We start from the raw sequence: 24,100 nt of genomic DNA on the forward strand, positions 1-24,100 counted from the left end.
CCCCAGCTCAGTGGGATTCACCTTCGAAAGGGAGTTCATATACATTCTATGGCGACATTTGTATCTTCTGAAAATGTTCCATGTGCAGGTATGCAAGTGGGTTGATGTCTGCAGGTGTGTATACACATATACCAAGAATGGGGAGACAGGAGGAAACGTCACCTTCGAAACACAGCGAAACACCCCGCCGATCACAGGTATTCTTCTGGAAAACTCACAGAATCGTTAAGGTTGGAAAAGACCTTTAAGATCATGAAGTCCAACCATCAACCCAACACCACCATGCCCATTAAAGCATGCCCTGAAATGCCATGTCTACACACTTTTTGAATACTTCCAATGATGGTGACTCCACCACCTCTCTGGGCAGCCTGTTCCAATGCTTGACCACTCTCTCCGTAAAGAAATTTTTCCTAATATCCAGCCTAAACTTTCCCTGGCACAATTTGAAGCCATTTGATCTCGTCCTATCGCTGGTTACTTGGGAGAAGAGACCAACACCCACCTCACCACAACCCCCTTTCAGGTAGTTGTAGAGAGCGATAAGGTCTCCCCTCAGCCTCCTCTGCTCCAGACTGAAAAACCCCAGTTCCCTCAGCCACTCCTCATAAGACTTGTGCTCCAGACCCCTCACCAGCTTTGTTGCCCTTCTCTAGACATGCTCCAGCAACTCGATGTCCTTCTTGTAGTGAGGGGCCCTTGGGGAGCTCATGTGTGTTGTGGCCTCTTTTGGTTTTTGACAGAGCGAACCCAGGGCACAGCTCCTAATGATAAAAATAGACAAGAAAGAAAAAAAGGGTTGTGACAGTGGGGTTTTGTTATTATTTTTACGTGTCTCTTTATGGAGAAGCTGAAACAAGTGCAAGCTCTGCTTTTCCCCTTCACAGACTGGCTCATGGAGCATCACCCACCTTCTCGTGGCTCCTGGCTGCCTCCTCACCCCATCGGGGCTCTGGTCTTCCTTCCACCAACTGACCATGCCCAAGAGCTAGTAGGACTTCCTACACCCTTTCGTTCCTCCAAAGGAGTAAGAAACCCTCATCCCTATAAGAAGGACAGTCTCCTAGATATATTTGGAGAGGAAAAGATTGAATAAATTAAGGAGGAGGTATGGTTAAAACCAGACAGTATTTATAAAACAAAAAGTGGTATAAAACTTTTTGCTTTGATTGGTAAAAAATTTAGATATAAAAATATGGATACAAAAAAATAGCTTAGAGAGCAGGATGTGATTTTATGTGCAATCCAGGCCGGACTTGGCTCACAACAACCAGAGACCCAGCGGCTCATGCCCTCCCATCCTAAACCCTTGCACTTTCTGCTGTCCCTGCAGCAGCCAGGCCACATCGAAAGTGAACTGGAAAGCACAAAAAACCCAAGCGAGTGTTCCCCCACTTCCGTGGGTGTCGCCATCCCAGCCCTGCAGGGACAGAAACAAACGGCACATCGGAAACGCCGTTGAGAAGCCCGGTGCCCTCCCGGCCATGCTGTCCCCCACAGCAGCAGCCGATGTGCCCGCAGCCCGGGCCAAGGTGCTGCAAGCCGCCCTCCCTGCGGAGCGTTAACGGTGACCGGCCTCCTTGCCTCCTTCGTGCTGACAAGGTGTTTTTTGTCGGGGGGTCAGGACGTGATGTCGGTACACGTATGCGCACGTACTATAAAAAGAAAGCTGCTCTTGGCACGTGGCCAAGCCGGGACGAAAGCCGCGTTTACTCACAGTCACAGGAGAGAGATTTGTCTCACAAAGGTGAAGCTTAACCCGGATCCTTCTGCAGCCTTGGGAACCGAGAAGCTAAGAAGAAAGAGGCTGTGTGGGATGTGCAGGGGCTGGGATATGGGATGTGCAGGGGCTGGGATACGGGGTGCTGAGCCCCAGTTTCTGACACGTGGGGAACCAGACCCCCATGTTGCTGTGCAAGTGAAGCTTACTGAATAAACCAAGCACTTGCTGCATTATAGATGGGGCCTGTTATCAGGTGACATCTGGTAATATCACACAGAAAGCGTGAGAAAGCCCAGAGCTGCCACCCTGAATGAAACAGCTCCCGGGATGCCCCGTGAGGAAAGGTCAAGGATCCCCCTGAACACGCCCTCGAAGCCCCCTGCACCCTCTCCACCAAGCCTGGCTCTTCCCCCTCGTACCACCGCTTCGGCACAGGCAAGGGGCTCACCCTTACCAGCGCATCACCACCCACACGGGTTATCAGATTTTCTTCTTCCTGCAAGGCGCTCTTGGCCTAGCAGCCGTGTTGCAAGCGGCAGGTTTCTGGCTGCGAAGCAGCAGATAAGACTCCCTCCAGGGCCGGGAGCACTGCTAACCCACCAGGCAGGAGACGGCTTGAGCAACGGCAGGAGCATCAGCTGATCCTTAACAGGAAGGCTGGTCGGGGGCGTGTGAAAGAAAAGCGGAGAATTACTCAGCTGGTACCAGCCTTGTAATCATTTCCTATCCCAGGAGTCCACTCCCGAAGATGGCAGAGCCAGCTGGTAGTGAGGAAGCTGAGCTGGGGCTAGCAAGGTTTGGCGCACTCAGTAAAGCAGCTGGATCGAGAGACATCAACAGCATTCCCAGAAGATGTCCAATGCTACTTCTGGAGCTAGACCTCCCCTATGATGAAATACTGCATGTAGCACTGTCCAATGCCATATATGTCCTCTCTCTCTCCGCCTGTAAATGTCTTTGGAGCAGGTGAACCTCTAGCTGTCCTCTTACCCCTGTCAACACCACAGTGAGTTGCGTAGGACATTAACTTGACAGGCCACCACTTGACCATGGACATCAAGACTCACCTCCCAGATCCTCTCTGTCTCTTCCCCACTTGTGACACAGCTCTCGCCCAGCGGCAAACCCCATTGCCTCCCAACCCTCTGCCAAAAACCGTGACCTGGTACAGGCAGTGTCACCCCAGCCCCAAGGATTTAACTGATACAGCCTTCCGATGCAGAGGATCTCTGGAGCAGCCTTCCCCAGCACAGCCGCAGCTCCCTTTACTGCAAATTCTGGCGGTCCCGTGCCCAGTCGTGGACGGTGTCTGCTGCGTCGGGGCTGTGCTCTGAGACGACTCTCCTTATAATAGCAAATGACCGCAAATGCTCTCCTCCATGCCTCACGCACAGACAAATCATCCTTTGCTTTTCTGCCCCAGCTTATTTCCAGCGCTCGCCTGTCCTGGCCAGGCTGCTGGACACGTTCTCCCCCTGTGGGCTCTGCTGCACCAGCCTGAGATGGGACACGGTGGGTACAACGTCCCGAAACAAGGACAGCCTGGAGACCTAGCCCTGGCCCCCCCCCGGGCAATCCAAGCCGTGAGCCACCTCCAAGCGGCCACGGTTTACGTGCCTGCACGCTGGGAGCCAGCCTGCCCGCCCAGGCACCACCTGCACCTTCCGGACCCGGCACATCCAGTCACCACGCCGGCGTGTCCTGCTGCTCCTCACGTTCCTCCCTTGCTGTAACATTTTGGGAGCAAACCACCCCTGGGCGACACGGGGCTTCGGGACAGGCTGCTTGGGATTGACAGCTATCAAGAAACCTCTGGATTTAAACCTTTTGAAGGAGAGCTTTACCCCTCATTTTTAAACCCCAACCTTAAGCCAGAACTGAGCTTCTGAAAAACCCAGACAAAAACCTCTTTATTCTCAATGACTAAAGCCCCTGTAACAGCAGCCTCTCCTGGGTGAGTGTTCGCTTACGGCAAGGCGGGTCTGGAGCCTGTCCCGCGGGGGGGAGCGCAGGGCGCGGAGGGTGTGCCGAGGCTGCATGCCAGGGCCGACCCGCTCCCCGTGCCGGCTGCCCCCGCCATACCCTGCCCGCGGCCTGCCCGCTCGCGCGGCCCCCAGCCCGCGCGTCACTCCTCGCTTCACAAACCCCACGTCGCTGCGTGTGCCAAAGGCAACGCCTCTGTGATGAAAGCGGATCCAGCAAAACCGCTCGCAGCGGGGTGGGCTGGAGGGGCAGGACGCCCCGAGCGTCCCCTCCACCCGCCTAGCGGCCTGCACACCGGCCCCGCTGGCGGGCCAGCGCCCCGCGCTCCCACAGCCAGGCAGCGGAGACGCCTAAGAGGGACAAGCGATCCTCCTGGAGAGGAGCGGGGATGGGGTGGCCCTGCCATGAGCCCCACATGCGGCAGACCAGGCAGCGCTCAGCAGCACCTGCTCAACTCTCCTCCCCTGCTCCCTCGCCGTCCCATGGCGAATCTATGCCGGCAAAAGGCTCAGGCACGTTAACGAGGCCATTTCGTTAGCCAGCCAGGGGCCTGTGTTGGGGTCACGGGCCGCCCCAGCGCCACACGGGCCTCCTGGTTGTGAGCTGGCATCTGCAGCGTCGCCCCGCATCCCAGGAGGCAGGAGGGACCGGCCTGGGCGGCCGCGCGGGTCTCTGCCGAGACGCAGCATCCCTCCTGCAGCGTGGGGGCCCTCAGCGCCGCCGGGATGGCTCCCGCTTCCCAGCCGCCTGGCAGGGAGGGCCCTGCTGGTAGCAGAAACACGGGAGACACCCCCGGCAGGGATTGGGGTGGCTCACCCCGGCACTCGACCTCCAAAGAGGCAACGCAGCTCCCTTGCACTGGGCTTCCCCCTCCAGCCCCAAGTAGGGAAGAGGCACGGCCACCCCAGCACGGGACAGCCTCGCCGGCAGGAGCGGCTCTGCCCTGCCCAAGCCCAGGGAAAAGCATCGAGGCAGCGATGAGGCAGAACAAAACTTGGAGGAATTAGAGGAATAATCACGGAGCTCCGCAGCTTTAACAGCTAGTTACTTGCTTATGGGAATTTTCTTGCCTCTGCTCCCTTTTCTCCACTCCTCACTTTTTTCCTGTCAAGTGTCTAAATTAAAATATTACCAACCCCCACGGCAAAAACTTTCTTTAAATCATTTCCTTTTACCAGCCAGAGGGAAGGGGAGAGGCTGAACGAAAGGTTCACAGAAAATACTTTTTTCCACTAAAAGATCTTCTTTCCTCAACATCAGTTTCACAGCATCTTTCAACTGGTCCTAATCAATAGGGTTGGGCCGGGTTTTTTTACTGTCACCTTGGCAGAACCTCTTACTTAAAAGCTCAATTAAATATTGAACGAAGATGCTGCGTCTTGCCACAGTTGCTGTTGCTGTCCCACAGTTGCTCGTCGCCCGCTGCCGTGGCCGGGGGTCTCGCCAGTGCCTTGGCTGGTGCGTGTGGGACAGCCCAGCCCTCCGGCGGGTACCCGCCCTCCATCTCTGCTGCCTGATGCCATGGGGCAGCCAGCTCCCATGCAGCTGGGTCTGCGGACCAGCTGAGACCATTTAGCACCTCAGGAAAGACAGTCCTTGCCCAAAGCACCCAGAGGAAGCAGGCGGGGGGCAAGGAGGGGACACCCCTGCTCGCAGCCCTGAGGACGTGGTGAAATTCCCTCATCATGCAGCCCCCGGCTGCCCCGAACCCCTCCCCGGTGGGGCCAGGGGCCGCTGACCATTTCTCCGCTGGTTATTAGATTGTTCACGGCTCTCAGGTTTGTTTGAATAAGCCCTTTTGTTCGCCGGCGCTTTCCCACGTCCCTCCGTTCGCTAGGCAGTCGCGTGTCCTGAGTCAGAGAGGAGCCCTGGCCACCAAGCCCCAAAGAAAGTTTTCTTCGGAGCAAGACATCTGCGTCAGCGGGAACCTGCCAACATCTGCCACACTTTTCCCCTTTTCAAGAGCCTTTCTTTCCCTCTTAAAAAGTGCAGGAACAGATGTTAAAAGTTGTTTTCTTTCTCCAGGGTGTGAAATGTAGACAAATAGCAAAAAAGAAAACTCCAAGCAGCACCGACCCCTTTCTCTTTCCTTTTTTTATTGGGAAGCCCAGGAGAAAAGGGACGCTTTGTTTACGAAGCAGAATCCCCTTTTCAGCGAAACCTGGCAGCGGGCAACGCAAAAGGAAAGCGGGAATTTGCAGAAAGCTGCCTTTAATGCTCATTTGCATTGGCCTGCTGGGTCCCTGCAGTCCCCGGCACAGATGTCAGCCTTCCCCCAAAACCGGGGCAGCTCTCCCGCCTGCGCTCCCTCCGCCTCCGAAATGAAGGCCTTTGCCCTGACTGGGAGGTGTAAAACAACTGTTTACTGCAAAAGCCGCCCTTCTTTTCCACCGCAGCGCTGTCCTACAAACGAACCTCGAAACGAGCTCGCCCAGAGCCGGCGCCAGCAGGCAAGCCGAGGGTCTCGCCCCGCCGCGGCTGGGGGCTCAGCTGCCCTGCGCAGGCCGGGCACAGACCGCGGCTGGGCACCGGGGGCCACCGGGCTGCTCTGGGCCGCCCCGTCGTGCCCACCAGCACCTGGCTGCCCGCTTGCCTCACGGAAGGTGCTCAGCCGGGGCGGCCCGTGTGCCACCCTCGCGCAGAGCAGCTGCCTGGCCCGGCGGCACCTCGCAGGGCTGGGAGGGCGCGCAGGAGGGCAAGGCAGAAGCAGCAAGTCCAGGCCAAGGAGGAACGGGAGGGTGAGGGAGGAGGTGCCACCACCACAGAGACCAGAGAGACCTTTGCTGGTGGGCTGGGGAGTGGGGGACTTCTCCTCTTTCCCACCCACCAGCCAAGGCAACCCCAGCTAGAAGCTGCGTGCCCAGGTGCCGGGCGGGCACCTCCAGCCTCGAGCAGCCTAGCAAAGTGCCCGCAGTCGCATGGCGATGCAGATGCCTCAGCTACACCGACGCGAGGGGCTCCTGCGCGGGGCGGTGGGACCTCCTTCTGCTGCCCGTGCGGGGGACGCACCTGAGATAAGGAGCCCACCCCTTTACCTGGCAAAAAGGACGAGTTAGTAACCTTCCCCTCCCAAGCCCTCCTCTCCCAGCGCAACAACCGCACCAGCCCACCTCGGGCTCTCCCCCGCGAGCCCTTGCCAAGTAGGGCGCCTGTAAAACTGGGTGACTGCACCCCAGCTCTGCATTTGGCTGACAAACAGCCTCTGCCTGCGGGACACCATGTCTGGGGACATGTTTTTACGATGAGGACAGGCAGCAGGGCGTACAGCCATGCTGCAAGTATGTTTGCGTTTACACACAGGCAAACACACACCCACGCGTCATTTAAGCAAGGGACGCGATGTCCTCGCTTTTATCTCTGGGGTACATCCCCACCCACGGCTGGAGTGGGGGGAGAGAGGGCTCCGCAGCCATGGCACTGCGCCGGGTGCTGGGAAATCCCACTGGTGGGTCGGGACGGCTTGCGGTGCTTCTGAGCCGCTGCAGCCGCTTCCTCTCCATTTCAATAAGGTGACACATTCGACACCAACCCAAAGGGCTTCACCTGCGGGACTCAACAGGACACTGCCAAATCCTGCTCATTAGCAAAGCGACCGTCAGAAAGCAAAAGCACAGTCATGAAAGAAGCCTTCATGCTCCCCACCAGACCAGGCAGAAGTGAGGAAGCATAAAAGTGCATTCTCATCCTGTGCCAAGTCTCCTCCAAAGGCCTGTCTGCCTCTGCACTAGCATTTCAGAGGGGCAAAGCAAAAAACACCCTTCCCCCCAAAGCCACCCAGGACTCCTTGAAGCACGGGGGAAAAAAACAAAGAAGTAAAAATCCCACAGAACTAGCTCTCCTCTAGGGTCGTTTGCATCTGCAGTGGCCTGCAAGTTTAATCTTAAATTCTACAGAGCAGCCAAAACCTAGAAGAGTTACGTATTTCCCACATCCAGCTGTGTGCAACGGAGAATTCGGGTTCCCAAGAGGTAAATAAAGTTCTCATGTTTTCCCTAGAGGGTTTCTGTTATGGAAACAACCTTCCTACGGGCGTCTGCTGTCAACAGTTTTTAATCGATCATCATTACCTTGTAATAATAATAACAATAATAATTCCTGGGAGCAGGAACTCCTAGCTCAAGCACTCTATTATTAAATTAAGAGGCTGCTTCAAAGATGTGAAATGGCTGGGGCTCGGGTTAGCAGGTAAAAAGAGGCATCGCTTCAAGGAGATAGAGGGGAAAAAGACGGGTAGAAGGCATTTTCCCAGGTGTAACTCAACCGCTTCCCAGCTATTGTTTCCCTCCCTGGGAATCTGTGCAAATTGAGCGAGGAGCCATGCAAGCTGCTCCGAGCGCGCCCATTTTCCGTCCCTTCTTCCCTAACAAAAGAGCCCTCCAAAGCCCGGCGTCGGAGGCTGGACATCTGTCGCCGTTTGGGGGGGCCGGCGTGGTCATTGAAAAGAAGCAGTGACCTGTCAGCTTTGATTGATGGCCGCAAACCTCCGGGCTCGACCCCTCGTGTGGGAAAAGAAGTCCCGCCAAGGAAAGTCCCCTTTCACATGCTAATTCTGGGTTATAAATACAGCAGAGGAGCAGCGGTGCAGCAAAGAGCCCGTTGGGAAAGGGAGCGACCCACTGCCCGAGTGCCTCCTTCCCATCCCGTCCTCCCGGCTCCCAGGGCGGGCAGGCTGGATTACAATGACCGCTGCAGCCACCGCCAGCGGCACCCACAAGCTCACCAGCACCAAGGAGGAGAGGAAGGTAGGTCCCCTCCATGCTGCTGCACCCACGTGTGCCCAACAGCAGCTCCACGCGTGGCACGCGAACGATGATGAGTGCTGGGGCTGCGGGCGCCGCTTCTTGGGAAGAGAAGGGGATAATTTTTTCCCTGTTATTATAAAGATGCTTTCTCTGAATTTAAGACACGTGGGTGTTTTTTCCACTTTCTTTCTCTGGCTTAGAAAGGTTTCTCTCTGTTTCATTTGGGTGAACTCTGCTTAAAATGGATGGAAGTGAGAGAATTGAGAGCTGGTACCATCTACGGGACCGGCCATGGCCGGAGCTGGAGACGGCGCACGCTCCCTCCGTAGTTCATCCCGCATCACCCACGCTGGTTTCAGGCAGGGGATGGGGCTCTCTGCCCTCGCTGAGCTGCAGCAGGGAGAGGAATAAAAAATATCAACTCCAATTTTTCCTCCTCCTTTTTTCTTTTCCACCAGTTAAGGAAACCCCTCATTGAGCGGAAGCGAAGGGAAAGGATTAATAACTGCTTGGACCAGCTGAAGGAGACTGTTGTGGGTGCATTTCATCTGGATGTAAGTGCTCATTTTTACGCTTCTTTTTGTCCTTTTGCTGGTGGGGGTTGGCTGGAGGTGGTGTCTCTCTCTTTTGGGAAACCGGGCATGGTACAAACCCTTCATTGCCTCTAACTGCTGCACTCTTTCCTTATCAGCAGTCTAAACTGGAAAAAGCAGACATCCTCGAAATGACGGTGAAGCACCTCCAGAACATCCAGAGCAGCAAGCTGATGGGTGAGTGCCTGGTCCCCCACCCTGCGGGTGGCAGGAGCTGCCAGCAGGTTCAATCCCCTGGCAGCTTGGCAAAAAGCATCTTTCAAACCTCTTGAGGCCCAGGCTGCTGCTGGGGTTTGGCTTTCTCCGCTAGATGGGGAGATGGAGCTGGGCACTGGTGAACCCACGGAAGGTTGTGGGTTTTTTTCCTTCCAGAGCCACTTTCTGCTTTTTGGTCTAGCTTCGCCCTTGGCGGCGGGCAGGAGGACGCGGGGGCTGCCTGCCTGGGCGGCTCGCACCCTGCGTCCCCTTCTCCCGGCGCCCTGCAAAAGATTCACTTTATAGTAAAGCCTCGTCGGCTTCAGCAAGGAGCCCCCAGGAGCCCCGCACACCAGGGAACGCGGGGAACGCTTTTAGGCAGGATCGCGCTGGGCGGCTTTTACCCGCTCACCAGCTGCCCTTGTCTCCTCTCCAACGCAGCCGACTCCAAAGTGGGTCTGGAAGCCCAGCAGAGGTACAGCACCGGGTACATTCAGTGCATGCACGAGGTGCACAACCTCCTCCTCACCTGCGAGTGGATGGACAAGACCCTCGGGGCTCGCCTGTTAAACCACCTGCTGAAATCCTTACCCAGGTCTGGCGAAGACACCTGCAAAGCGGCATTAAGGTCTTCGAGCCCATCTCAGCAGCCTCTCTTGGGGCCAAAAAGCCCCCTGAGCCCTAAGGGGAGCACTCGGGGCACCAACCCATCGCAGGAGCGCTTCTGCCCCGCGGAGAACAAGCAGGCTTCGAAAAACTCCTTCCAGCTGCCGCCGCTGTCGGTTTTCAGCCAGGTTGATGCTGCACCTCCCAGACAGGTCCTGCAGCCGAATTTTTCCCATAACAACCCTAGAATGGGGTCATTAGATATGTGGAGACCGTGGTAAAGTGTGATTTAAAATGCTTATGCTAACCTTAGACACTCTTACGTATGTATCTTATAGATATGTTTCTTTAAAACACTTGTGGAGCAAGTCTGTTCCTGTAGGTGTACTAAAGACCAGGGTACTTCAAGCCGAAGTAAACCTATGTGTAGCCTGCATTGTAGAAGGCTGCTATTATTTTTTATTTATTTAATACATCTAAATTATTGTATAGTATCCTCTCATGCTCTTTAGCGTATATTAATTATAGAACTCTCTTGTCTTATATTCTTAAAATAATTAACGTCCTGTCAATAAAAATACAAGACGACAAGCAACGACCCTCTCTGGCAGCAAGCTCACCTCTCAGGTCTCACGCAAGCCACCGAGACCACTTTGTTGGGTAAAGGGGTAAACAGCCAATCTCTTCTGGTTTTTTATGTTTATTATTAACCCTGTGCAGCTGTAGGCGATTCCGGTTCTGATTCCTGTAAAAGTGATGCAGCGATTAGGAAAAAAGAGAGAAAGGGGGAGACTTGGTTTGGACTTTTTAGGCTGTTTAGAAATGCTCTCTGGATTGCCCACTCTGGCTGTGCTGTTCCCAGCCAGCGGGACATCCTGACATTGCCGTTAAACTAGTGAGCTACGTGTACGTATATATGTTACATATAGTTACATTTAGGGATTATTTTTTTGTTTCTGTAACTAAAAGTTCTAAATAAACTTTTGGAAGGTAACGACTGATATTTCTCCCAGCCTTGTCCTGTCTGCTCTGAATAAACAGTGCTTGCGGACCTGCTTTTGTTTTCTTCTTTCACAAAGGGTTTTTCCTGATTGCCATTGAAAGAGATGGTTTGGGGTTTGGCCCTGATGCTTTGTAGGCAAAGCAGCGTGCGCCACCCACATACACACACAGACAGAATCGCCTGGATCACAGTAACACTGAAAAAGTTATGAAAGAAATGAGGACTTGGGTTTATCAGCCTGGATCAATGCTTTAGCTTTTACTTATAAGGGAATCGCAGAGATAATCTGCAGGGCAGAAGGTAAAATTCCCTGCAAATTGGACCAAGGATACCGGGACAAATCTGCTCGGCTTGTTGGCAACATTTGGTCCCAGTTTTTCATCTCAAAGGCAGTTAAAAGCTCCTCACAGTTAAAATAAAAGAGCAAGGAGCTCTTAAACAAACACCACGCATACTAATTAATGGACTCGCAGTTCAGAGGGGCTCATTATGCAGCGAGATCTATTTGATGATGTGCCGAAGGAGCGAAAAACGTCACCTCTGGGTTTAGCATCCTTTTCTGTGAAGCTCTCCCTTTTATCCAGCCCTCTTGAAAAGCCATTAGGAGTGATGGCATAAGAGTGGTAGGAGAAACAACTGGCCCGCACATGGCTGCACAGAGGCACGGCAGGTTTCTTCAGCCATGGGGTCAGAAGGCAGGTAAAGACACAGAATGGTACAGAACTTACCACAACCTCAGTTTCCATCCCCTGCCTGAAAACTAGGACTTCCTTCTTTACAGCTGGCGGCCTCCGGAGTGACCACCAATCCAGGAAATACACCCAAATCATCCCACCACAAAAATCCAGATAAGGGTGGGAGCTGGGGCCAGCCCCAGCAAACAGCCGCGGCAAAGCGCACCGAATACTTACGGGCAGGGAAAACATTCAGGCAAAGCAAACCGCAAAATCCTGGAAGAGGAAGGACATTGGAGACCTTCCCAGTTTATTATCATGCACGTTGCTGAGTTTAGGTAAAGCCCTCATCCGTCACAAGCCCACATGGCTGCACCCACCAGAGGAACATCCATCTCCCAGCGCTGGGGTCTGCACACCCGTGGGGCAGACAAGAGGAGCAGATGGGTCCTGAAGTTTTCACTTACTTCTAGATGGTGTCAATAATGCGTCTCATGGCACTTGTGGCCACTTATTGTTATGCTGGGAGAGGCTGTGGTGAAAATATTTTACTATGGTTTGACAGCATTGACTTAAAAACAGACTTTCCCCCTAAAAGCTGTAAATCCCTGGTGACTATAATTATCGGCTATGGTTACCGTGCTGAAAAGAGATCAGTGGGAAATATGTATTTCTCACCATCTCTGCTTGTTTACTTTGAGCATTTGAAAATACTCTGTGGTTAGTGAGTTTTATTATTTCCTGTTTCGAATCAGTAAGGTTTTTTCTGTTGTGGGTGTGGAGGGAAGGGTCACATAGCAGCTGGCGAGAGAGTTTTAAAAATAGAAAAGTGAGACTGCAATACTTGGCCAACAATCTCCAGGAACAGTTTTAGTACAAGACACTCATTTTTCATTGCCTTCATTTCAAACCGATGGTGACCTTTTATATGATCTCCCTGTCACGTATCCAACTAACGCTGCAGGAACCCGTTGTGAATCACTAGTTTTCAGTAACGAAAACGTTTCTTCAGAAAGGCAGAAGATTACTCACAGCACTTCGTATACACACATTTCAGCTGTTACACGTTTGACAGAGGAACTTCATATTTACTTCAAGCCCATCCCGTTTTACCAAAACCAGGACGGTACGAGGGCAATAATACTTTGCTCTTCAACATAAGCACCTCTCCACCAAGAACCGAAGAACGCATTGCCAGCTACTAGCACCTTCTCCCCGGGAAAAAGGAGGCACAGAGACGCTCTCCCAGCCAGCTGGCTAATGCAGAGGAGAGAGCACTGTCCTCGCAAGCCGGTGTTGGAAGCTGCACCATCACCCAGGCTCTGGACACCGCAGCAGGATCCACGCAGGTGCTATTCTCACCTCTGCAGCGGGCACCAGCAGTTGCGTCTCTTGGCTGCCGGCGGTGCCGCAGCACAGCCCGGGGCTCGGTCCCGCAGCAGGCAGGTGAGGTGCCTTCAGGACTGCACCACCGCTCCCACCGGGGGCCGGCTGCCCAAGGCACTAGGGGTTTGGAGGCGCAGACGGCGGGGATGCTGCGCACCTCACGTGCAGACTGGAATCGGCCAAGACAAGCACCCAGACCAGATTCCTCGGCACGGGCATGGCCAGACAGACCTGTTTGCTAGAAGCGGTCACCAGATGCATCACATCTCACCCGGCGCATGCGGGGCTGGGACAGCCTGGTGCAGATCATGAGCCAGATTTTCAGCTGTGTTCTTCATTGAGCGCTCACTTTGGCAAGGAGGAGACCCTGGGCTGCTGGCACGACCTCTCCAGGAGCCGTGGAGGGGCTCCTAATCCTCCGCGCTCACGAGCAGGTGACCTCACCAAAACCCATGCAAAAGCAATTTTGGGGCAAAATATTTTGCCCCCAAAATCACTTTGTTCAAAGTGATTTGAACCACGCTGCCGTGGCTGCGAGAGCTCGTAGCTCGCTAGCAAAGTGCTCCTCTTGGGAAGGAAGTGAAAACAAAGGCACCGACAGCAGAACACCAAAGACTCCACTTTCCCTTTAGATATGCCATTATCTCACAGCTCCCAGTGTATACATTCCTGTCTTACCAGGGACACGCTCATATTTCATCTCATGAGAAGTAATGTTGTGTTGAGAACCTACCCCAAAGTCTGTCACATTTTTCAGAGCTTTCACATGCTCATGAATAACGCAGCAGAAGCTGAAGCCAGCCCTGGATCCGATCTGCACTGCTGAGATGTTTCATTTATAAATCACAGCCCTGGTGAGGACGTGGCTTGCTGCCCAAGGCATCACTGCAGACCTACCAGAGCCTGGGAACTCACTCTGCTTCTGAGAGTCTCCTATGGTCCCTGCATTAGGTGTCACAAATCCTATCACATATTTGGAGTTAAAAAGCACGTTAGAGCATTTTCATCAAGTTTTCTATGGCTAACACCACCAAGCAAATGGACTTATCGATCTGCTGTCACAGAGAGAACTGGTCCTCTAGAAACAGCTCAAAAGGGCTCTTCTTTGGGGCTGGAGGATGGTCCCTTCTGCTCTGCCAAACAGCAAACACCCTCGAGGAGAGCTGGGAACGATGCCTCCTCTCCAGGCTCTCCTTCATGAGGATGCCAGCGGAAACGGCAGGGCGGAAGCTCCTCAGCAGGGAACGGCTTCGCGAGGAGAGATGGAGAAATCACTGCTGAGCTATCCCTGCCTTCACTAAGAGCTTCCTAAAATCCTCTCCTCTCTCCATCTGCCCCTGCCCAGCACCCCTCGTCCCTGAGCGTACTCACACAGCAGAATTCTGCTGTAGGGTGACTTCTCGCTCCGGTCGGCGTAACAACGCAACCTCGCTGTAAACCCACAGCCTGCAGCCCTGGCACTTGCTCTGCGTAACAGCCCTAGGTAGTGCCACTGTAAATTTGTCTGTGGAGAGGAGAAACCCAGTGGCCGGTCTTGCTGCCCCATCAGAAATGCCGTCCTGTGCTGTAAAGAGCCGGGTTTCTGCCTTTCATAGCCCTCAAATAAAGTGCTCACCTCTTCACTTCTGTCCTCTGTTGATACAGGCATTTTCAGCAGCTCTCGCACGCTCCTGGCACACCCTGCGTATCTAAAAGCACAGGGCTTTGTCCGCTGCATGAAATAAGGCTTTACATAAACCACCAGGCATTTTCACAGTCCTGGCGTGGCGTCCGCGTCGCACAGGCTCCATCGGGACCCCGCTCGCTCTCGCAGCCCGGCCACCAGCAGCTGGGCTTTGCACAGCACCCCGACAGGATTATCCGGGGACGTGGCCAGCCCCCGAGGAGCCCTCCGTCACAGCCCCAGCATCGCCAGCCCCCGGGACAGCACACTGCAGCTTCTCCACCTTTAGCTGGGGTGCTGGTGTTTTCCAAAGCCCCAGAGCTCACCAGGAGACGTGCTCCCATAGGGAGAGGGAGTTCGTACCGTCCTGGGCCATGAGCATCACTTTCGGTGTCTGCCGAAGGGAACGGAGCACTCTCTTCGCTCCAGGCTGCTCCACTAAAAATGTTTTTCAGTCGAAAAACTGTAAAGCCAGAAGCAAGCCCTACACAACCACAGAACTGCAAGGCGAGGAAAAAACGCAGAGTGGCTCTGGAAGGCCACTCCTTTTTGTCTCAGCCAGCCAGTGGATGGAGTACGGATCATGCTAGGGAGCAGGCAGCCTTTTGCAACACAAGCCACGTGCAAAACTGAGCTTAGCAAGCAGCTTAACTTTTCCCCAGCAACCTCTCTGCACGGTCACACCACATCCCACTGCTCAAGCTGTTTCTTTCTACCTCCTATGGACTGAGAGGGGAGAAAGAGAGGAATAAGCATCTCCACACAGTTCAGAAGAGCAGATGTGTGAAGCGGCAGGACAGTGAAGTGAGCCAGGAGACTGAGCTCCCACAGTGAGATCCTCGGGACAGAGGAGCTCCCACAGCAAGGGCAGAGCAACACTGTGCCGGAGCTGGGACTTTCCTGGGTCCCTCCGGGGCTGTGGGAAGAACCGCTCAGGAGCAACCACATAACCTCAAACCTCTCTGCCCCCTGCCCTTCCCCTGCCCTACCCGAGTTAGCCTACGTGAGTATTAAAGTACAAAGCCAAGGGCTTTAAGATATGCACTCTTCCCACTGGAGAGGCTGTGAGAACAAGCAACCTGCATGGGATAGCGATCACACCACCTCATGCACTCCTGAAAAGTGCTGAGATATTATTTTGATAGGTGTGATAGAAGAACCATCCAGACCATTGAACACAATGAAAGCAATACCTGGACAGACAGGTTCTCCAAACCAGACACATTGCTGTCAAAATCCTTTGGGGAAAAGGAGACCAATGCCTACCAGTGCTTCCCATAGTCTGACACCGCACACATGAGCACACTCCTATTAGAAGATCTCTGTGGCAGTCCGAGGCTTTGTCCCCCCTCGTCCATAAGAACCCAGGAGCCGGGAGCTCTTTCCAACACAGACCCGAGACTCTAGAGGAAAGCCCTCAGTCTACCAGTACAGCTCATCTCAACCCATGGCTCTGGACCAGGTGTCGATTACTCCGTGGTTTTTCAGAGCAGACGCGGTTACAGCAGCCTGGTGTGGGGCAGCAGCTAGGCATGAGACAGCTGAGCACAAGACAGCTGAGCCTGTTCTAAGCCCAACTCCCCACTCCACTTGCTCTGCACCTGAATTTTTCCAGTCTCCTACCTGGGGGTGATGATTGTATTCATCTCTGAGATCTCTAGATGAAAAGCACTAGGAAGATGCCAGGGATTGCACAGATTAAAGAGATGAGGCAGGACTTGAAAAGCACCTCTCCAACCGTCATGAATCACTTCTCCACTGTCTTCCCAATTCCAGCACTCACCTCTTCAGAGTCCCTCCGTACAAACATACCCTTGCTACCCCTGGAGCCCACCCCACAGCGCGGGCAGCGCCTGGCCCAGCCTTCCCGCTGCTCTCAGCCTGGTCTGATCCACACTCCCCACCAGACTTGCTTCACCTAACTGCCCTCCTACCGTTCTGCCCGCATGTTGGCAACGGTACAGTCAGCCCCGGTCTTGCTACCTGATCAAAACTGCCCAGCTCACGCGATGCACAGCATCAGTCCTGCCTGAAGTCACCCCACCGGCTGAAGTGCATGTCCCTCATGTCCCTTGTCCTCCTGCGGCTGACATAAACGCACCACGAAAGCATGAAGCTGTGCTTGGGAAGATTGATTTGTGGCTGGGAGATGCCTTGTTTTTGCAGAGTGACCCTCTGTTTCTTTCACGATGAATTTTTTCAAGCCCTGGCCCCTTATCAGCAGGCCGGGAGGTGATGCCCGTATCAGAGTAGCGGGCTCTGCTCAGCATCTCTGCCCCTTCCTGCTGGAGGTGCTGCCTGGCCGCCCTGGGCACTAGCGATTCACTGGGGAAGCGTGTGAGTTGAGGCGATACCTGCAGCTGGGCACGAAGGAGCGGGGACTCGGCACTAAGCCTGAAAAGAGCCGTTGCCTGTTCCAGCTGCTCCTCTGGCAGCTGCAGGGAAACCGGCGCTGCTCAGTCAGGCTGGTGGTAGCCAAGGGACAGAGCCCAAAGGGCTGAGCTTGGAGGTGCTCCCACGGGTATTCCCTGGCACGGCGCGGCTCCTGGCCGGGCTGCTCAGCCCGGCTCCGGCGTAGCCCGGCAGCCCGGCGCGCGGTGCTGCCGGCAGCGAGGCAGGCTGGCGCACCTCACCTCCCAGCAAACGGCTTCCGGCAAACAAGCACATGGCCTCCCACACCCTGACCTTCTCCAGCGGAGGCGCTTTTACAGCAGGAGAGGGTGCCAGGGCCCTTCCCGAGGGATCCCAGCAAGTACTTTGCAGACCACAGCAACCCCAGGGAAAGCCCAGCATCTGTCCTGGTGGAGGTCTCAGCAGACAGGTGGAGGAAGAAAACCATTTTGGCCATTCCCTGTAATACCTAATGTATAAAACAGCAGCCTGTGTTCTTCCTGATGGCCCGTGCCGGCCCTACCGCAAAGGGGAAGTCCTTAGCCCTCGCCCCGGCAGCGTGGAGCCTGCAAACACGCTGGTGCAGGCCATACTGCCGTTGTAGGTGTGGGACGCAAGCGTGATGGCCGGTGGTCCCCAGAGAGCTAAACTTCAATGTCCACTCGAGGCCACTACTCACCAAGGGCTCAAGGTCACATAAGCTCAAGGGCAGTGTCTATGTCAGCAAATAACTGTGTGTGATAGAGGAGATCTGTTGGCTGCAGCAGCTGGTTTTGGGGCTCTTACATCTATCATGCACATGGCTCAAGGACGTTGCTTCCAGCTAGATTCAGTCACCTGGACCAAACCCCTGGACACGCATGTGGTTCACAGCTGCCCAGAGGACCAGCAGCTGCTTCCGACCACCATGTCTTCCTCTGCAGTTGGAGTACATCTGGTGCAAGCTCAGAGCAGAACTTCTGATCTAGTTTCCACCAAAATGAACCCTGTTTATGTGCACAAAAACTGCGCCGCCAACCAATACAGTGTGCAGAGAGCGAGAGCAATTAGGAAATTTGCTTCAGAACCACACGACTGCTCCAAAATGAAAGGCCAGTAGGGTTGGAGCCTATGATCTCCCAGCTCCCACTGCTTTTGGAGGGAAATATGGCTACTCCAGATGCAGTCTAAAGTGTTTCCATAAACTTTTTGTTTCACAACTTTAATCCTAGCCCCTCGGGGGGGATTTTACACACCTTTCACCTTTCATCCAGCAGTCTGTGTCTATATCCAGCTCCTGGCATGCAGATCAGAGAGGCCTCACCCAGCACGCAGACAGCTCTCCTTCCCTAAACATGGGGCAGGCACTGCTCCAGCTGCATTTAGAAAGCCAGCCCGCAGTACTCCTGGGGATCTGGAAGCAAGTCTGAGCGGGAAGGTATCTGCCTGCCAAGGGCACACCCCTCTACCCGAAGGGCCACAGGGCCAACAGTCTTGGGATGCTTTTGGGTAGCGCCTACCTGTCCTATCTCGAGCAGTGGGGACCATGTGGGAAAGCAGATTTCTGCTCTACAGCTCGTACCTCTGCAACTGCTCGCGTGGTCGGGGTGGATCCTGAGAGAGGACAGGGAACTTGAGGTAGGCATCAGGAAAGCACCCATGGCAGAGGAGCAAACATGGGCTGTGAGGTCCCACACAGACGGATCGACTGCTGCCTGCTTGAGAGGACAGAATTCTCCATTTACACGGGACTCTGCCTGAAATCAGAAACACCGTTTTTAGCGTCTTTCATCAGTCAAAGAGGAAATACAGAAAGAAAAAAGAACCAGGAGAGCACGCACACAAGCTATCTGTTTTAGAACAAGAGCAGGCTCACTCCAGTGCCCATGTGTCTCTCTGCCATCCCCAGCCAGAGGTCTCAAGTCCTTCCACAGCTGGGACATGAACCACAATGACGTGGACAGTATCTACCTCCTCAAAGGCAAGACGTCCGTGTCCCAGCCACACTTTCATAGCTTTGACAATACACTTTTCAGCCTTGCCTCCTCTTCACAAGAGAGGCAAAAGGCTGAGGAGGAGCAAATTCTGTCTGCCTCAGAGCCACAAAACATCTGTGGCCAAATCAAGTCCCCAGGTGTCTGCACTGCGGTGTGGCAGGGCTGACCTGGTGGTGGTTAGCCATGCCAGGGCTCTGCGCTCGCCATGGGGACATTGCTGCCACCCATTACATATCCTTCAAATATATGTGAAAAGCCCCTCTCGATTAATACGTGAAGGTAATACACGCTGACGTTAAGGGACATTGCAGTAACTCAACACCTAAGGCAGTTTCTTTGGCTCAACATATATATCCATACGTGTGCACCGCTCTGTGTGCATATATATGTACATACAGGTGTATGCGCATGCATGTTTGTACATACCTATGTACGTACACATAAAGAAATATCTGTCAGGCTATGGGAATTAGAAAGATCAGGCGGCAGCAAAACACAAGGAGACTAAAGCCACTACACAAAATAATCGCTTCTCCGAGAGCCTCCCTATGTTTTTCCACAATAAAGTCAACACCACTGAGGGCAGAAGAACCAGCCCAAAGCAGCAACAAAGTCCGTGGCAGCAGAGCAGAGCGAAACAACCACAAACAGAAATAAATGGGGCATAAGGCGAGCAGCAAACCACCCCATACACGCTGCCATCAGAGTCCCAGCGTGGCATTTTTCAGTGTGTCCTGCCTTCCCAGGTATCCTGAAGGAGCCAGAGATCAGGTCCTGGTGTGCCCCTCACACACAGCGGACAGCTAACCTGGCGTGGGTGGGAAGACAGGGCAGATGTCATTTCGGGCTTCCAAAGATTTACTGCGCTCGCAGGCAGGATGAAACGGCTTCGAGGTCACGCAGCGTGTTTGCTGTGGAGAAGCGGCCCTGCCTTTTCTGAAGGAACGCTCCACAGGTGTGAGAGCAGGAGGACCACCACCTTCAGGAAAAAGAAGGATAAAAATGCTAATTATTGCCATGCTCCCCTCCTTCTCCAGCACCCTCAAAACCATCAGCTCCTCTTCCGCATCCCCCTCTCCCCAACTTGAAAAAAGTCACTGCAAAAGCTGGTTTTGCCCTGGCCATTCCTAGCGACAGCACGGTGCGTATACGTTAAACGAAGGAGACGCTGCGTTCCTGCGGGGGACATCAGGAGGTGGAGGGGAGGAATGCTTTCCCCTGCCCGCCTGTGCACAACCCAGACCCAAACAGAAGCAACGTGTGACTGGCGGCCACCCGGCAGGTGAGTCTCAAAGGGCTCAAATGCAAGTCAAGGTGGCAAGAACCATCAGCCAAAAGGCTCGCCCGCAGGAACACAGCGAGAGGCCACGGCACGGCACCATCTGAGGGCTCCCCGCAGGCTTGAGGACCTGGGTTTTACAGAGAGCTCAGCTCAGGCTTTGGGTGCTGAAATACCTGGCTCTGGGGCACTCTCAGGAGAAACCCTCAACCTCAAGGTACAATGGGGTATGGAAGCGTTGAGCATGGCTCCGCACACGTGCGTACAGCGGGATGCCTGAAGAATACTCTGCTCCCAGCGATGGGAAGCCCACCATGCCTTCCCGCTTCTAGATACGAGCAGGGATTGCCCACACCTTACGTGGGCAGCGAATACCGCAGCGAATACCGGCTTAGGAAGCAACCACCCTCGCTCTTCGTATCACTGAGCCAGCAGCGACTGAACGGGGAGATGGGGTGTATTGGCTGCCAATCCATTGATATGCATCCAGCTCCTCTCACCTGCACTTACCAGTTTTGCTGGTGCAGCTATACTGGCAAAACTCCCCACCACAGCAAAATCCACCAACGGAATCAACACATCAGACAAGCAAAATCAGCTTCATTCACCCGGCACTTCCGTGCTGGTATAACTGGTAGGGATTTTGCAGTGAAGCAGCATAATTAAAATCAAACAAACAAAGCGCTGCCACCCATGTCCTGCACTGACCAGACCTGGAAGTGTGAGGCTGTTTGACCCAAGGGTCCTCCGCAAAGCACGTACACGAGACGATTTCGGCTGCCAGTGGGAAGTTCCCATCTCTGGGGTGAAATACAGAAGCAGCTTAATGCTTCGGCCGAGGCAAACGACCAAAAACGCTGTCAGCAGCTGGAAATGGAGGAAGACAGGGAAGAAGAGGAGAGGTCTTAGCATGAGGCTTCGGCCACTGTTACTCTGGGACTGGCGTATTTGGCCTGTGGCCTGGAGACCCTCCAAGTTGTGGGATTTATGCGTGCAGGGGCGTTTGGTGTCTAACAGTCAGGTTGGAGACAGGAGCTTTCCCTGTTTGCACCGTTACCTGAAATACCTGTCAGGATGTAAGAGCATCAGAATCGCTTCAGGTGAGAGCAGGAGCCCACCTGACACAGCATCCCATCCCTAACGGGCCAGGGAAAGAGCCAAAGGAGGGAGCACAGGGCTGTTACTCCACAGCACAGCACTCCCTCTTACCTTTTTTTTTTTTTTTTAAATTTATGGTTTCCATTTGCAGATTGCCTAATGACCACCCCTATATATTGAAATCGGGATTGAGAGAGGCCAAAAAAATGAGGATTACGGAGATCTGAATTTCAGAGAGCTGAGGTTCCTATTGTAAGTCCAGTCAGATGTAGGGCTGTCAATCAAAGGGTCACATTTCCCTTCAAAGACTGCGGTGCTATGGGGCATTTCCCGATGCTGAGCGCCCCGGCTTAGCTGCCCATTGCCACGGCGGGCGGAGAGCTGCGAGACCCAGCGCCCCGAAGTACCAAACACCCAGCAGCTCGGAGCTCTTGTCTGGGGGATATAAAAACATCTTTGCCCCCATCTCACTTCCCAAGCGACGGCGCAGCCTCGAGGAGGACGCTCTCCAGAAGAGCCTGCCTCTGGCGTGCGCTGCCATCTCAGGGCGGCGCAGCCGCGGCGTCGGCCTCTGCAGCGGCGTTTCCCCGGGGGTGTCCCTCCGCCTCTGGCCGCCCGCCGGTGAGGACACCCGATGTGCTGAGGGCCTGTACTTTGTTCCCGCGGTCTCCACTCTCCCTGGAGGAGGCTCCCTGACCAGCCAGCACAGCTACGAGGGAGGAGGTGGGTGCGGGCAGACACAAGGCCCCTACCTGGGCGCCCTGGGAGGGGGGAGCTCTGCCCAGGGCGGCTGCCGGCACCGACAGAGCAGCCGGGGCAGAGACCTCCCCTGTACTTCCCCTCTCCTCCCACCGCCCTGCCAAAGCTTTTACAATTACTTTTATGAGTTTCCCCAAGGGAACAAAAAGATTAAGGCATGAGCAAGAAAACCAGCAGCATGTGGAGTCTGGCGGCGGCGCGGGGGCCGGCTCAGGCTCCCGCCTGCACTCGGGGGCTGCTTTGACGCCTGCAGCACACGGCAGCTCCCACTTGGACTCCCAGGGTCCATTTTCTCCGGCAGTTTTGCCCCATCTTGTGCTCCCACCACGTTACCCTCCTTTGCAGCTCTGCCCCTGGACGGGGGCGTATCTCCCCTGGCCTGCCTGGGGACTGCAAGCTCTGCGCAGCTCACACCAGCAGTGGCTATTCGCAGGGGGGAAAAGCTGTTTTCAGGGTTGAGTTTTGGCACTTCATCTAGCCCACCCTTTTCCCAGTCCAGGGGAATTTGGGATTCTGATCTGGCCCACTGTCTGCACAACAAACCCCTTCACAAGAACCATGACTTCCCCGCTGCCTACAACAACTCAGCCCGTGGGGAGCCCTTACTTGCTCTCTGGGTGGTTTCTCCATTTGTGTTACAGGAACACAGATTTGCAAAAAAGGAGGTGAAGTGTCTTCTGGAGGAGGCACAGCACAGGCAGGCCAGGGGAGGAGAAACTCCAGGCTGGCCTCTTTGAAAGACCCATAATGTAAATTGGCATGTAAATTTGGCACGGCTGACCACCAAACCTTCTTTGGGAGGCCAAAAATAATACACGTACAACACATCCACGAGAAAAACAAGCATGGGAATGACTGCCGCCAACGAAGACCTCCCCATACCAAATGTGCTCCACTGAAGAACAACCTGCTCTGGGCAACCCCACATCCCAGCCCCAGAGCACAGGAGTCAGAAACATCAAACGCAGCCAGAGCCTGCTGAGGGACCCCGGCCTGTTCCAAACTGGGATCCGAGGGGTCGACTGCTGGGTGAAGCCCGGCAGCCCAGCTCCCCATGCCCGCATGGACGGCCCACCGGAGAGCCTCGGTGTGGGCCGGGTCTGCAACACCTCCCTGCTGGTGTCCGAAACCGGAGCGCAGCGAGGGGCTCATCCACGGCGGTAACTGGCGGGGAACATCCCGACGGGGAGAGCTTTTCAGCGCGGTACGACAATCTATATATTTACGGGAATACAATACCCGCAAGAGCGCGCCGGGGACGCGGCCGGCTGGCGGAGACGTGGCAGCTCCTGCAACTGCACTCGATGTACGAGAGACGGGATGCCAGCTAACACCTGCCTCGTGTTTGCACAGCACCACGGTACAGCAGCTGCTGCGTGCCCCTGCATCCCAGACCATCTGGAAGGTAAATACACTGAGTATAGCGTAACCCGAAATTGCTCGGCAGCTGGGGCAAACACCTGATGCAATTGCCGGGCTCCGGAAAGGACGGGCACACACGCAGGGATTTTTATCAGTGCAGACCAGGTTCTCTGGGAGGCAGCTACCCAAACATTGAAGCCCACAGGTATTTTCTTCTCCAGAAGCTGCATCTCTTCCTTCTTCCCTTCAAGTCAATGGCCCGTTTGCAAAAGCCTAGTGAAACCCTGGAATCACGCTTGAATGAGCTCTAGGAACCCAACCCACAGCTGACAGTTTGGCTGCGAGCGCTGATTGCAAGAGCCTCTAAAAGCTGAGCAGAGACGAACTTCAGCCCAGCTGAGCTGCTCCGAGGCAGCGCGCGCATACCTGGCCCCGGCTGTCACCTCTGCGCGGGGCAGGAGCTGGCTGCGGTGGGCTGGGTGGAGGGAGCACGTGCAGATGCCGTTCAGGTTTATGGTCTGGAGAAAGCAGCAGCACATTCATTCAAGAACAGAGCAACCCTTCGGCGTCCTGGTTTCCCCTGCGACGCTGCTGGAGTAACTTGTTTTCCCTTTGCTTGTCTCCCACATTCGCAGCCCTCCCCGCACCTCCCTGGCACCGGCAGCAG

The 24,100-nt window shown here is 54.7% G+C and overlaps 1 protein-coding gene across 1 annotated transcript; it reads left to right on the forward strand.

The window, feature by feature from the left end:
- Nucleotides 1-8,385: 8,385 nt before the first annotated feature.
- LOC309407750 (transcription cofactor HES-6-like) lies at nucleotides 8,386-10,123 on the forward strand (the record flags this gene model as incomplete). The annotated part of the gene is made up of 4 exons (XM_082003380.1): nucleotides 8,386-8,448; nucleotides 8,907-9,002; nucleotides 9,140-9,218; nucleotides 9,678-10,123. 4 exons carry the CDS (start codon nucleotides 8,386-8,388, stop codon nucleotides 10,121-10,123), a joined length of 684 nt encoding a protein of 227 aa, XP_081859506.1.
- Nucleotides 10,124-24,100: the final 13,977 nt, after the last annotated feature.

The sequence above is a fragment of the Phaethon aethereus genome (assembly GCF_964289735.1).
Source record: "Phaethon aethereus genome assembly, chromosome: 9".
Taxonomy (NCBI): domain Eukaryota; kingdom Metazoa; phylum Chordata; class Aves; order Phaethontiformes; family Phaethontidae; genus Phaethon; species Phaethon aethereus.